Raw genomic sequence first — 15,459 nt, 5'->3', positions numbered from 1 at the left:
ACCAGTGGCTTCACATAAAGGATGCCAGTTGTATATCTCACCATAACTCCCTTATAATTTAGGGTGAGCCTTCCAACCCCCCCCCAAAAAAAAAAAAAAAAAACCTACTGTACCCTCGTGTGTACCACCCCAATAGCACTGCAGGTTGCACCTATATGGCAGTATAGAAGGGTCTGGGTGGGCTCATACATTCTACCGTAAATGTAGTGGTTAGAGTGACTTATGGGCCTAGGTCCTCCTTTCTATGGTTCACTAGCACACCCACCAGGCCACGTAACACAACTGTGTGAAACAGCTCTTCTAGGCTTCCCCATACCAGATGCTTCTGTTTTAGAAACAGGCATTTACCAGAATTTTGTAGAAGGAGGTCAGTGAGCACTGGGAGAGTGTGGGGATGTCTTCCCTTGAAAAAAACCCCAAAAAACATGTCTTCCCTTGATGCATGCAGTAGTCATCTGGTTAGTTTCAGCACCTTTGTGGCACTTAGACACTTCTAAAACAGGCCTAGTTCCAAGCATGTAAGTTCCGTCCAGGATGTTTTGCAGGATGTTTGATTATCACTGCAAGACATCCATGTCTAAGCCGCCCTTGAGACAGCCCAAACCCTGCCCATAACACATCTCTACCATGCCCATCTCATGCTTTGAACGTACAGAGGCTGAAACACCTCACTAGATGTACGGAAAGACGATTTTGATTATCGGCTCTTGGATGTCCTGGCGATTAGGACGATTAGGATTTAGGATGGTTTTTGGATGTCTATGTTTTTGATTATGAGAGTGTCTTTAATCTCATTGAAGGTTTGTATGAATAACAGTTATGGAAGACGTATAAGTTGCCAGATAGGTACAAATTTAAGACAGCTTTAATGTCCCAGTACTTCATTGAAGTCTTTTCGGGATAGAGTTTTTCTAGCTTCCAGCAATATTATATCTGGTTGACTTTCCTGCCTGCCTCTACTCCCCCCCCCCCAACCCTCGCCTTTTTGTCTTATAGTATTAATATTATATCCTGAAAACCCGATTGGCCTGGTGGTCCTCCAGGACAGGGTTGGGAACCACTAACCTAGACTATGAGTGGTATATAAATGCTTAAATAAAAGGGAACAAATAGGGCGTTTTGGGGGGATATGTATGTGTTTTGCCATATATTCTTTACCGTCACTCTGGCAGTCTTGAACACCTTTGTTTCTCTCTTTTTTTTCCAGATGAGCAAGAAGCGGTACAAAAGAGGACTTTCACGAAATGGATCAACTCACATCTGGCCAAGGTAACATGCAATTTTATCTATTTACTTATCTACATACACACAGGAGAAGAAGAAAAAAGATAAGTGGGAGTTCATCAAAAGGTGCTAAGTGTGTTAGCGCACACAATCACATTGTGTGCTGAAGATACCCATAGAAATATAATGGGTGCCTTTAGAAGTTAGTGCATGCTATTGCATTTGCATGACCAAATGTGATTGTGTGTATAGTGTTCTTAATGCCCTTTGATAAATTCCTCTCTAAGTATCTCAGGAGATAAAAGAGCGACTGAACCTGGCACAGAAGAAGAGGATACAGCAGGGGTACTCAAACGGGGTCCACAGGCCAATCAATTTTTCAGGATATAATAACATAACATAGTAACATACTAAATGATGGCAGATAAAGACCTGAACGGTCCATCCAGCCCATTAGTTATTCTCATTAAAAATACATGATTAAATTAACTTCTCTTCTTTGGTATTTCTGGGTCATAGATTGTAAAGTCCACCTGGTATTGTCCTAGGTTCCAACTGCTAAAGTTGCCATCCAAACTCACTTCAGCCTATCCAACCATCCCGTTGTTTGCAGGATATCTACTGTAAAGTCTGGCCAGTAACTTCCTCATGTTCCAAGTTAGTGGAGTTCCTATTGATGCCCTCCCCAGCTCATCCTATACTGAATCATCATATTTGGGACACAAACTGTACAAGTCTGTCCAATACCGGCCTTGGTTCTTAAATTTATACCATTTGTTTTCCAATTAGAGATCCTCTGTGTTTATCCCATGCTTTTTTTTAATTTCATCACCATTTTCCTCTCCACCACCTCTTTTGGGAGGGCATTCCAAGCATCCAACGCCCTCTCTGTGAAAAAGATTTTCCTAACATTACTCCTAAGTCTTCCTCCCTGCAACCTCAAGTTATGCCTTCTCGTTTTACCATTTTCCATTCTCTGGAAAAGATTTGGTTCTATATTAATACTTTATCCCTAATATCCCTAATGAATATGCATGGAAACCATAAACACCTTTTTATTACATAGGACTATATTTAATGTGGGGATGGGGAGGTATGTTATGTGATTTAATAGGTTTATTCCTGATGAATGGGATGGGTGGGGGAGGGGTCTTTTTTATATGCATTTGACAAAAATTGTTAGAATGTCAAGTGATTTGTACGAATTATCTGATTGAATATTGTACACTTGTTGCAAGAGTTAAAACTGAATAAAGAATTTATTTAAAAAAATATGCATGGGACAGATGTGCATGCCTGTCACCTCCATTATATGAAAATTTCTGTTCTCGAATTAACTTCATCGGTATTTTTCCAAAAGATCTATAGAGTGATTATTATTTTCATTTTGTTATGCTTGATTCCTTACTTACAGGATATAATAAAATGTAGTTATATAAATATTTATTTTTATTTCACAAAAATTGCTGATATTTTGTTGCACTGAATAGATTTATGTTTGCTGGGAAAAGTGTAGGAGATACTGTGCAAATGCAAGAAAAATTAGAGATTCCCAAGAAAGTCTTTCAGTATCCCAGAAATAGCTACATATGATCCACAAATAGCTCTGCAAGGAGGGAATGGCTGGCACACTAGTTAAAGCACTGGATTTTTGGTTCAGCAGTATTAGAGCTACACTTCAGTGACCTTGAGCAAGTTGACCAAAACATCATATACATACTTGACAGGTGGGCGTTCACATGGGCGGAGTTTGGATGAACTGTGGGCAGGGCACAAATTAATGTGAACACACATTTAAAGCACTGCTTTCCAGGCAGATAAATTGAACGATTGGCTGGGTAACATTATTAAGAAATCCTCATCCTACTTTAGTTTTATGAAACTAGTAAAACCAAAATTGTTTAGTCGATTTGTAATCTAAGAATTTTATAGTTTTTATTCCTCCTATTCGTTATACATGTATGCAATGATTTTAAATTGTGACCATTTCGCTGATTGTCTAGCTCTTCTTATTGTAAACTGCCTCGAATTATTATGGCTTTGGCGGTATATAAGAATAAAATTATTATTATTATTTATAAATCTAGATGGACCACAACAGGCTTAACTTAAGCATCCAGAAAGCAAAGGTGTTGTATATTGGGAGGTCACCGGGTCCTGGTGTCCCAGAAGCGTTTGAGTTACTGGGGGAAATGGTGCTGGATCTGCAAGAGGTGAATTATTTAGGAGTGTGTGTGGACTCAGGGCTTACCTTTAAAGGGCATGTGTTGGCGGTAGTCCGGAAAGTGTATTTTCTTGGTAAATGGTCTTAGGTCATATTTGTCAGCCCATTATTCTATAGTTTGTGAATTTTTGCGTTGAAAGAAGGAGTACAGAAATGTGCAGTAGTCAAAGGGCGCAGGGAGCTGATTGTTGTGTTATTTGTAAAGAGATATTGAGATAAGACATTGTTACATGTAATCTTGAATTTTTCTTTTGATTCCTGCAATTTCCTGAATGATTATGCTCCGTACGATGCAATACTCTTAAAAGACAAAATCCATTTTACAGGAAAGATACTATGAGGTCAGTATGACCCCCAAATTGATAGAACATAAAAAAACAAAAAAAAAAACATTTATACAGAAAAAATAAAAAATGCAAACATGTGTAGCATATTTAGGAAGGTGTTATGACAAAGTACATGAAAGGCCTCTTCAGGATTTGGGGTAGTTTCAAAATGCAGGACTTCAATGACGGCTGGAGGGTTAAATAGACCGCCATGGTACCACACGAGGGTCAAGAGGGAGAGAGAGAGAAGAAAAACTCCTTTCAGAATATGGTATTAAGGAATGCAGATGTTTCAGTATACTTTAGTATAGTTAAATTTTGTGGTTACCATTATATATTACATGTATATGAAGAATGAATGGAAGAAATAGCATTACAATTAGTACTGTTATTATGGAAGCGGAGTCAGGGTCGGAGCACCCCCAAACAAAAAGGCATTCCGTTGTCCCTGGGATGTGTGCTGACTCTGCCCTTGGAATGTCCCCAAAACAGACAATTTCAGTTTGAGAGCTAACCATGCATTTTCAGCAGCATTATCTAGGCCCCCTTTTAGTAAACCATGCTAACGATTTTTAGCGCAGGGAGCCGCACTGAATACCATGCGCTGCTTCCGACGCTCAAAGAGTTCCTATGAGCATCGGGAGCTGTGCGCAATATTCAGCATGGCTCCCGGCGCTAAAAACCGCTAGCGCGGTTTAGTAAAAGGGGGCCCTAATTAAGTACTGCTAAAAATGCATGGCTAGCCCCGGACCAGCCATTTAAGCAGCCAGGAACCTCTGTTTCCAAAAGAACGAATGGATGATGTGCTCAATACTTCCTAAAGTTTGCTCTAGCAGACCACAGTGTTTGCAAATCTGTTCACGGCTACTCTAGATGGCAGTTCTTTCTATAGTTTCCACTGTGATGTTAGTTGTGAAGTTTTACATGAAGGCTCAAGTGGTTTAAAAGAAAAGGAAACGGAGAGGTCCTTTGTTAAAGGAAATGACAAAAACGATCATAAGGTGTCATTTTGCTGCTGTTAGTATTGGCGAATGCTGCTGGAAAGTATTTTCAGGACTCAGCATAAAGGAGCAGACACTTCCCGCACAACTCAGACTTCATTCAGGTCGCACTGCAATCCTTGAAATATGACCATATAATAAAAATGTTGAAACTTGCACACTTTCAGTGTGACACAATGGCACTCTACCCCTTTCTTAAAAAAAATAAAAAAAGAAGAAGAAAAATATCTCCGGTGAAAACTATGTATGCCAACAAGCCGGAGGATAGGCTAAACTTTACAATTCATTTATCTGGAGGAAAAGACCTTGCGCAATGCGCAGCTTACATAACACCTAAGAATTTGTGGAGCATATTAGTTGCTCATCAGACAAAACCTCCTTTTTTTCATACTATTTATATACATGGGGCCAGATTCTATAAATCGGTGTATCACACTAGTGTGCTGCCCAAGATTCCAGATGTGCCGCAAGATGCCGGGAAGGAGGAGAGACGCCGGTGATTACCTATAGGATGTGCTTTTCGCGGCGAGAGGCACATCCTGTAGTCAGTCAGCTGGCACCAGGGCCTCTCCTTCTCTCCATGCCTCTTGCCTTCCAGCATCCCCCACTGGTGGCTCAGGGCCCTGTTTCAAGGGCCTTCATGCATTACGCAGACATCAACATGATGTCACGCATGCATGTGATGACATCGCATTGACATCCATGCACTTCCGGATGCCTCGATTTGTGGCCACCACATTTAGTGTGCCGCAGCTTCGCAAAGTTTGCAAGACACTGCTATAAATGGCGCCTAAAACTTAGGCACTGAGTAGTGTGGCACGGAGGCTTGATTCTATAAACCCACTTTATAGAATCGCGCCTAGTGGTGCCTAAAGTTGTCAGGCATCATTAGGCATTCTAACCTTAGGCGCATCATATTTATGCCAGGGTTTTCTTGGCCTAAATGACAGCGCCTAAGTCCAAAACAGGGGCTTACATATAAAACATGCCCATGACCTGCCCATAACCACGCCTGAAAGTGGTAGGCACCTACCAAGTTAGGCGCCTACCATCTAATTAAGTGCAGTAATATCAATTACAAATATCGGTACTAATTAAGTTTTTTTTAATTTCGTTAGGTGCTTCGATCTAGACGTTATTTATAGAATCTGGGCCAAGCTTTGTACATGAATACTTCATCCAGATTACTGAGGTCGAATGACCAACATTTATTGGTCATTCCCTCTCTCAAAATTATTAACACACGGCGGCAATCTATCTTTTCCATCACAGCTCCTCAAACATGGAATTCACTTCCAATTTATTTAAGAGAGGAAAAGAATTTGGAAAAATTTAAGAGCAAACTTAAGAGTTTTCTTTTTAAAGATGCATTCAATAACTAAATGAATTGCTTATGGCTCTCTTTTTATCTTTATACTTTTTGACAGTTTTTTCCTTCCCTTTCCTATTGTTTTTAACCTTAATTGTTTTTCCTCATATTAATCAGATTGTATTTCTTTCCTTGCCTTTCCTTGTGTTTTTTATGTTTGTATAAGTTGGTTTTTATTATGTTTAGTAGATTTAGTCCCTTTGTTAGCTGTGTTTGTTTCCCTAACTCTATAATTTTTATCGATTTGTACATCGCTTAGAATTTGGAATAGGTGATTAATCAAATTTTATAATAAACTTGAAACTTGAAAACTTGAATACTTTACAAATCCTTATTAATGTCTATAAAAAAGTTCCAGCAAGAAAAATGTCAAAAGAGAAAAAGCAGTTGCAAAGTAAAGTCTATCCTTCAGCTACGCCTTTTCCCATTTTCAGATTCGAGCATATCAGTGGGGGGGTTCAGTGTTCAGGGTTAGGGATGTGCATTCATCAGCACTGAATTCGGTTCACATGGTTCCCTTAAACGTTTTACAGCCCGATATTCAGACTCCAGGATAACTGCAGGTTAATGGTGATTCCGGATATTCAAAGCCAGAGCCTTATCCGGACACTGGCATTGAATTTTTGGTTAAGTTTCAGTGCCATGGACTCAGCCGGCCAAGCCAATATTTATTGGCTGGTCCTCTAAGGCCTAATAGCCAGACAGACCTGCTTTTTACGTGGGTCTATCTGGACAAACATCTTAGCTGGTGATCTGCTGAATATTGGTAGTGACATATCCACTGTCAAAAACTTTGAGAGCAAGTAAGAATCTTCATAAGTCTATTAAGCTACTGTATCATGTCTGTACTTGTTAAGGATTTTCAGATTGCTGTCGGAGCAAGAAAGTACACAATATGGCACCATTCTTCATTGATCCTTTCTTCTGTGCAACCTACTGAATATTTTTATTTATTTATTTTTCATATATATATTTTGTTTTTTTGTATCTAAATATCATATACTCATCTTAAAAGCGTCTTATAATGATCTAATGACAGCTTTAAATTGCAACACGCCCCTCCCAAATTTAAAGCTGCAATAAAAGCTAATGACTTTTCTGTATATTCATGGCGGGTCAGTGCAGGTCGTATAAGTTTGGCACTCTCTTGTAAGAACTCAAGTAAAAAAAAAATAAACTCCTGAAACTGTTACTCTCAAGTCAGCCCCTTCAACAGCTTCAGGAATATACAGATAAGTCATTAGCTTTTATTGTTTCAGTTTTAACTATTAGAAAAGTACTTAGTTCTGGTAAATGATAGCGATGGATGGACATTGAGTGCAATGATGGTCCTATTTGGCAACCTTGTTTTGTTGACTATAAAATGAGCATGTTTTGGTTGCAGGTCTGAGCAATGCACAAATATTTTTAAAGAAAATTTAACTGTGATTCTGCTATGGTTGATATATTTATCACCAGGCTGCTGGAATTGCCTCTTCTGCTTGGGATCTTTACAATACCAAATGTACTCATATTTATTTCTCATGATTGACAACATTGACCCTTCTTTGGAAGTCATGTGGCTTGGGATCCCCATGATGCAACTCACTTATACTTACCACAGCCACTGGCACTGCCTCTTTCTCTGGTTCCATGGACCTTAGCATCCCAGCAGCATCAGTTCGCTTACCTTTCTTACAGTTGCTGACACTGACTTAGGGTGCCACTGGGCTTGATATCTGTATGCACTGTTCCCTCTAAGATGAGCAGGAGTTCTCCACCTACAGTCCTGTTAGTAAGGGGTGATGTTTCACTATCATTATCAATAGTGAGGGACAGGCAAGCTCTACTGAACTCCAGGGAACCTGCCTGTCCCTAGCAATTGAAAAAACTGTTTTGAAATATCGCCACCTACTGGCAGCAATGCATCTGGAGGATTCCTGCTCAGCATAGCGAGAACAGTATCTGCAAGGCATCATTGTTCCAGTTCCTGCCAGTGCTGCTATCTTCAGAGCTCAGAGGAAGATAGTGGCACATGTACATATAAACCTATGTGTATAGACCAGTGGTCGGCAAATCGCGGCTCTTTAGCCACTTGAGTGCGGCTTGAGGCTCAGCTAGCGAGAGCAGGGGTGCCCAACTTGCTTCCCTTCCCCGTAAAGATAAGGTGACCATACGTCCCGTTTTGAATGGGACTGTCCCCTTTTTAGATCCCTTGTCCCTTTGTCCCCACGCACAGCTTCAGGACGCCAAAATGTCTCATTTTCAGGGACAGCGTCCCGAAGCTGTGCTTGGAGACAACGGGACAGGCGATTGCTTCCCCTCCCTCAGTCCCGAAGCCAAAGCCTGACCCCCCCCCCAGACCAGCCCCCGCTGCTTCTGCCTATCGCTGCTTCAACCCCCTCCCTCGGGTCCGCCACCGCCTGCCACAACTAAAGAGAAGGAAGGTCCAGACGTCAGCCCACAAACCTTCTTCCCAAAGTCAATTCTGACGTCTGAGAGGAAGTTCCGGGCCAGCCAATCACTGCCTGGCTAGCCCAGAACTTCCTCTCCGATGTCAGAATTGATGTCAGAAAGAAGGTTTGTAGGCTGGCACCTGGACCTTCCTACTATTTAATTGCTGCGGTCGTCAGCAGCGGTGGACCGGGGGGGTTTGAAATGGCGGTAGGCAGCAGCAGCAGGGGCCGGTCCGGGGGGGGCAGGCTTCAACGCTGGAGGAACGGAGGGAGGCAGGCAGGCTGGCGTTAGCGCGGCAGGGAGGTAGTGAGGTAGGCTGGCTAGCTTCGGGGGAGGGGGTGGAACAAAGGCTGGAAGGCAGTGAGGGGGACATAGGAAGAAGTACTGTGGGCACTAAGGACATGGGAAGGAGGCACTGGGGGCACTAAGGACATAGGAAGGGGCACTAAGGACATAGGAATGGGCACTGGGGGCACTAAAGACATGGGAAGGAGGCACTAGGGGCACTAAGGACATAGGAAGGGGCACTAAGGACATAGGAAGGAGGCACTGGTGGCACTAAGGACATAGGAAGGGGCACTAAGGACATAGGAAGGAAGGAGGGAGGGAATAGAAAGGGACAATTGTTGGGCCTGAATGCAGAAAGAAAGAAAGAAATGAAAGGATGCACAGTCAGAAGGAAACACAACCAGAGACTCATGAAATCACCAGACAGCAAAGGTAGGAAAAATGATTTTATTTTCAATTTAGTGATCAAAATGCATCCGTTTTGCGAGAGCAGCACAGGGCATTCAGCGCAGCTCCTTGCACTAAAAATCGCTATAGTGTTTTAGTAGAAAGGGAGGGGGTATATTTATCTATTTTTGTATAGTTGTTACTGAGGTGACATTGCATAAAGTCAACTGCCTTGACCTCTTTGAAAACTTATAGAATATAAATGATAATTAACATTTTCTCTGCGTACAGTGTGTTTTGTGTTTTTTAAAATTTTATTGTTGGTAGATCATTTTGACTTGGCCATGAAGGTAAGGGGGGTGGGAGGGGAGCTGCTGAAAGACATCTAGAAATCCTTGCAGGCTTGACTGTGCAAGGAATTAGTTTTGTAAAATCATGTTTTATTATGTGACTGGCATTATTTAAACTTTCAGTTCTATGAATGAATACAATGAAAATGATATAAAATTGCTTGCTTGTTTTTATGTGCATGCGCTGAAGGGAAGTGGAGAGAGAGTGGGCTGAGGACGTTGAAGGGATATGGGGAAGAGAGAGTGGGGAGAAGACGCTGATTTATAAATTGACAATTGTACAGAATATTGTTTCTTTTTATACTTTAATATAATAAGTTCAGTATAAAACTATTTGAGGTTTGTGTGGGTGGAACAGATGGTTTGTGGGGACAGGGACTGAGCTCGCGGGGATGGGGCAGGGCCAGAGACAAATTTTTTCCCCATGTCATTCTCTAGGCTTTGCTATGAATCGATTTCGACTACATGCGGGCGAGCAGGGTATCAGTCGGGTTGACTTAGCTGTCGTAGTGGGCGCGGGCACAGGTTATGGCTCTCAAAAGAAATTTTAATCATTGTTCTGCTGATCTTTGGCTCTTTTGCCTAATGAGTTTGCCTACCACTGGTATAGACCGACAGACACATTAATAGACTCTCCCCAGTAATGCTGCCTAATTCAGAGACAATTTTTTCGATTCAATTCGATTTGGCCTATTAAATTGATTTTTCAATTTGATTTAATTTGCTTTTCCTACCAAATTGTGCATTTTTGTCAAATGCCCTGGCAGGTTTATTTTGTAGCTTATTCACCCACCCTACCTGTTTTGCCCTCCCCAATCCCATGCCAGCACTGTTGTGTAAACAAAATAAATAAAAAATACTTTTCTTCTCTCTGTTAGGTTTTAGCTCACAATCACTGTCTAACACCAGCTCTGGCAGGATACACATTTCGAATCTGACAAATGTAATCACAAAATAGAAAATAAAATTATTTTTTCTACTTTTTGTTGTCTGGTCATTTTATTATTCAAATCATGTTGGTCCCGGGCTCTGATTTCTGTTTGTCTTCTGTTAACTCGCTCACCAGGGTCTCCTGCCCATTTGATGTTTTCTTCTTTCTCTCTGCTCACCATCCATCTGTTTCTATACCTTCCCTTCCACTGCCATATACAACATTTCTGTTTCTTTCCCACTGTCTACCATCTCTCTCTCACCCTGCCTTGTGCCCTAGGTCAAACCTCTCTATTCCACTCCATGCAGAATCTCCCTTCCTCCCCTCCATTATCATGTGCAATATATTTTTCTCTCTCCCCATGTACCATGTCTCCCTGCTCTCCACCCTATGTCCAACATTTCTCCCTCTCTGTTCTCCATGCATTTCTCCCTGCCCTCCACCATATACAAGACTGGTGCATATCTCCCTTCCTCTCCTCCAACCCATGTTCAACAATTCTTCTTTTCCTCTTCTCTTTCCCCATGTTCAACTGCCTTCTATCCCGCCTATCTCCCTGTGCATTTCATCTGTCCCTCCCATCCCCCTGAGCAGCAGTTTTTCATCCTTCTGTCCTATCATCCTGTGCAGCAGCTTTTCATCCCTCCTATCCCTCTGTGTAGCACCACCTGACTGACCCTCCCACCCCAACCAGGTGAGACCTGACATACCTTGGGCCTCCCAAAGCAGTGGCAGTGGTGGCGGATAGCAGAGGCAGCGCTGTGAACAGACTGCACGTGCTATGTCCCGCCAGGGTTTACCTTTGCCATCAGGCAGGCTGCGAGCAGCTTATTCAGAGTGCTGCCCCTACTTGCCAGCCACCATTACTGCTGCTGCTTTAGGAGGCCTGCCATCCGGACGTATGTCAGGTCTTACCAGGGAAAGGGAGGGGGGGGTTGGTCACCAAATTGACGAGTCCAAATTTTTTGTAAAATGAATCGATTCGAATCAATTTCCTGAAGTAAATCAGTGAATTGATTCGAATTGGCAAATCGGGCAGCAATGCTCCCCAGTAAGTGGTTTTGCTAGAGTGAAATGCACCTAAAAATTTGGGAAAGAGCCTCTCTCAACAGGAGGCACCAGAAATGAAGCAGTAAATTCATTTCACTTCTTCTTCTCAACACCACTTTTAATAAAGCCAGCCTTGAGTACCGTGAATAAATGTTTGTTGAGAGAACATAATTTAACGTAATGCAATTACTGTGCACTGCACATAAGGTTATAGTATTCATTCTCTATGTGAGTTGTTTCATATTAGCAGCCTCATGTAGCTAGAGCAGAATTCAAAACTGCCTTGAATATATTAATCATCATATTTATAGTCTTTCCCAGTCACCAGAAAAAGGATATCATAGAGCAGAATTACAATTAATTTTGATGAGATCATTGGGGTCAATATTCAGTGGTGAGAGTGTGTGAGCAAACATCCAAACTGTGTAAAGACAGTGGGAGTCTAAGAGCCCTGAAGAAACGGTTCAGTACCGTGAAACGTTGGCTATAAACAAGACGCCACTTAAACCCTATAACACAATTATCAGTTTTGCTATTCAACATCTCAGTCCCACACTAAAATTAGCATAGTGGTAATTGGTTATTCTACACGGAAGCTTTTTTCAGCCGATGATGTGGGTTGAGGTGGTTTGAGCATTTATGCTCTGCCAGAACCAACCTGAGGCTTTTTCTTCCATTAGAATAAAACTCTCAGCCTAATAAGTGGAGCAATTTTATTTTTGTTACATATAATTTGAATGCCATTAGCTTTGATCATGAAAAAGCTATTTTTCTGGGTGACGGGTCAAAAGCGTGCGAGGACAAAGGCGCGCCGACAACCGAGCGCAGACAACTGAGTGCAGGGCTTAATCACGCCAAAGAAAACCCGTATTTTAAAGGGCTCTGATGGGAGTGTGTGGGGGGAACCCCCCCCCCCCACTCTACTTAATAGGGATCGCGCTACCTCACGCTGCCATGTTGTGAAAACTTAACTTTTTCCCTAAAAAACAAGGAAAAGTTAAGTTTTCAGTAGAATGAGGGGGGATACAACCCCCACAACGCCAACACGATCTCTATTAAGTAAAGTGTGGGGGAGTTCCCCACCAACACTCCCCGTCGGAGCCCTTTAAAATACGGTTTTTCTTTGGCGCAATGAAGTCCTGCGCTCAGTTGTCCGTGCTCGGTTGTCGGCGCGCCTTTGTCCTCGTGCGCTTTAGACTATGAACCATTTTTCTGCACTGTTCCTGTGCTATGGGGCGGGCACTGTTTGCTTTAGCACCAGAGCTTTGACTATTGTGACCCTGGGTAGCAGCAATGTTTCATCCACTAAGCTTGTAGCTATCTGGATAAAGTTAGGGCAGCCTATTTCCATTTTCAGCATAACAGTGGTACAGCTTTTTAAATCACACAGAACATATGTTCATGTATTCTCATGCTTTGGTGATTATGGGGCCGATATTGAGACTGACTGAAAATATTCTAGGCCATTTCTGGTGACTAGCATTGAATAGAAAACAAAAAAAAAACTCTGTGGAGTGACGATGTTTCTAAATGGACTTTATTTGAAAGTTCCAAAGGTACACTGAAATCATCCACATAAAATAATTCCATCCACATAAAAATAAATCATCCACATAAGAGCCCTAAAGGACCTAGTCCGCTAGGGATACAGGACCCAACACGGTCCGCGTTTCGACAAAACATCTTCTTCAGGGTCCCTGGGGGTCCTATTAAGGTGAGTACGTGGGAAACAATTGTGTGGTGAGCCAGAAGTGAGACACTGCTTGCATTTGCAATGGAAAGGGAAAGCAAATGCAAGCAGTGTCTCACTTCTGGCTCACCACACAATTGTTTCCCACATACTCACCTTAATAGGACTCCCAGGGACCCCTGAAGAAGACGTTTTGTCGAAACACGGACCGTGTTGGGTTCTGTATCCCTAGCGGACGAGGTCTTTTAGGGCTCTTATGTGGATGATTTATTTTTATGTGGTTGAAATTATTTTATGTGGATGATTTCAGTGTACCTTTGGAACTTTGACACTTTCAAATAAAGTCCATTTAGGAACATCGTCACTCCACAGAGTTTTTTTGGTTTTCTCTGGATTTTCTTCTTTGTGGATATTTTGGGGTCAATTCCTTTTGTTTTTTGACTAGCATTGAGTATCCAGTCTATCTTTACATACCTTAATTCATGCTTTCGTACTATCTAAGTTGGATTACGGCAATTTAGGGCCTCTTCTTTTAAACTGCACTAGCAGTTTCTAGCACGGGGAACCACGCTGAATGGCCTGCGCTGCTCCTGATGTTCATAGAGTTCCTAGAAGCATCGGGAGCAGCGCAGGCCATTCAGCGCGGCTCTCTGTGCTAAAAACTGCTAGCATAGTTTAATAGAAAAGGGGGTTAGTATATGCAGGAATAACAGCAGGGCAATTAAAGCGCCTACAAACAGTACAAAATGCTGTGATTTGGTTGTTAGGCCATGCACATATTTGTGATCATGTTACTCCTTTGTATTTGAAATTCCACTAGTTACCAATGGAATTTAGGATTAAATTTAAGATTTTGATGTTGGCACATAGAGCTTTATTTGAGTTACAAATGTCATATCTTTCTAATTTAGGGGTCCTTTTATTAAGGCACGCTAACTGATTTAGCGCACGCTAAAGGCTAAGGCATCCATTATATTCTATGGGCGCCTTAGCATGCGCGCGCTATCGGTTAGTGCACCTTAATAAAAGGACCCCCTTTTTTACATCTTCTATGGAATAAAAGGCACTTCTTAGAAAACTCACAAAAACGTATATGATTAAATGATAACAGCACGGTGTAATCTATAATCTCAGTCCCAGTCTACTTACGGCAATATTGTTTCAGTTTGCTTAACATTATAATCTCCACAGACTCTTTTCATGATGTGTCTTTATTTCTCTTCATATTGTCAGCGTAACCCTCCATTGGTGGTCAATGACCTGTTTGACGATATCAAAGATGGGGTTAAATTACTTGCTCTTCTCGAAGTTCTGTCTGGACAAAAGCTGGTAAGGATAAGCTGTTTTTATCCTCTTTCTAGGCTGTGACACATCTTCAGGTAACGCGTAAGAATCATCCAAAGTTTACGAGTTCATTTATTAACAGCGTGCTAAGGCTGTGGTTAATTGCATAAAAACAGGCTGTGTGGCAAAATATGTATGTTAGCAGTGTTAGAACAATTAACTGTTAGTGAATGACTCCCTTAGATGTGCATGAGTGCTCGGGTGCAGATAACAGCAAGGTTGACGAGAAAGCAAACAAACCAGCAGAGTCCATAAAACGCTTTATTACAAAACCTTGACACACTTGACTCAACACGAATTGTGTATCAGCCTCAGGAGCCTAAAACTTGTACCCAAATATGGAGTTATCAAAAGAAAGAACTAAGGGGCTCATAATCGAAACAGAAATACTTCTAAAAACCGGCCTAAATCGGCACTTGGACAATCGGTAAGACAAGTCGTCCAAGTGCTGATAATCAAACCGGAATTTAGACATATCTAAAATCAACTTAGGCCTTTTCAGTGCTGCTGCACGACCAGAGCTAAAAGAGTGGTGAGGGCGGGATTTGGGCAGGACGTGGGCTGATCTAAAAGTATAACCGAAAGTTTAACGAGGCTGACTGGACGGAACTTGTGCGTTGTGACTTAGGCCATATAAAACCAGGTCTAAGTGCCAAAAAGGTATCCAAAGTGACCAGATAACCACTGCAGACACAATGTACAGACCCCCAGACACTGCCCCAGTGATCACTGCCCCCCCCTCCCCACACACACACAAAAGCATAAAAATCAGAATAAAAATGTACATACCTGTCTCCAGAACATCAGCATCTGGCATAGCAAAACCTAGTAGAGCAGCA

At 41.9% G+C, this 15,459-nt stretch overlaps 1 protein-coding gene across 1 annotated transcript in view; it reads left to right on the top strand.

Moving 5' to 3' along the window:
* The window catches only part of SYNE1 (spectrin repeat containing nuclear envelope protein 1), a 994,076-nt gene that overhangs the window by 107,375 nt on the left and 871,242 nt on the right, over positions 1 to 15,459 (top strand). The window contains exons 2-3 of the mRNA XM_033936910.1: positions 1,208 to 1,269; positions 14,510 to 14,605. Of these exons, the coding sequence (XP_033792801.1) occupies positions 1,208 to 1,269; positions 14,510 to 14,605 (158 nt within the window). The remainder of the gene's footprint in view (positions 1 to 1,207; positions 1,270 to 14,509; positions 14,606 to 15,459) is intronic.

This window comes from Geotrypetes seraphini, chromosome 3 (assembly GCF_902459505.1).
Source record: "Geotrypetes seraphini chromosome 3, aGeoSer1.1, whole genome shotgun sequence".
NCBI classification, from domain to species: Eukaryota; Metazoa; Chordata; class Amphibia; order Gymnophiona; family Dermophiidae; genus Geotrypetes; species Geotrypetes seraphini.
Note: the sequence above shows the minus strand (reverse complement) of the source record. Positions and strands in the feature narration are given on the sequence as shown.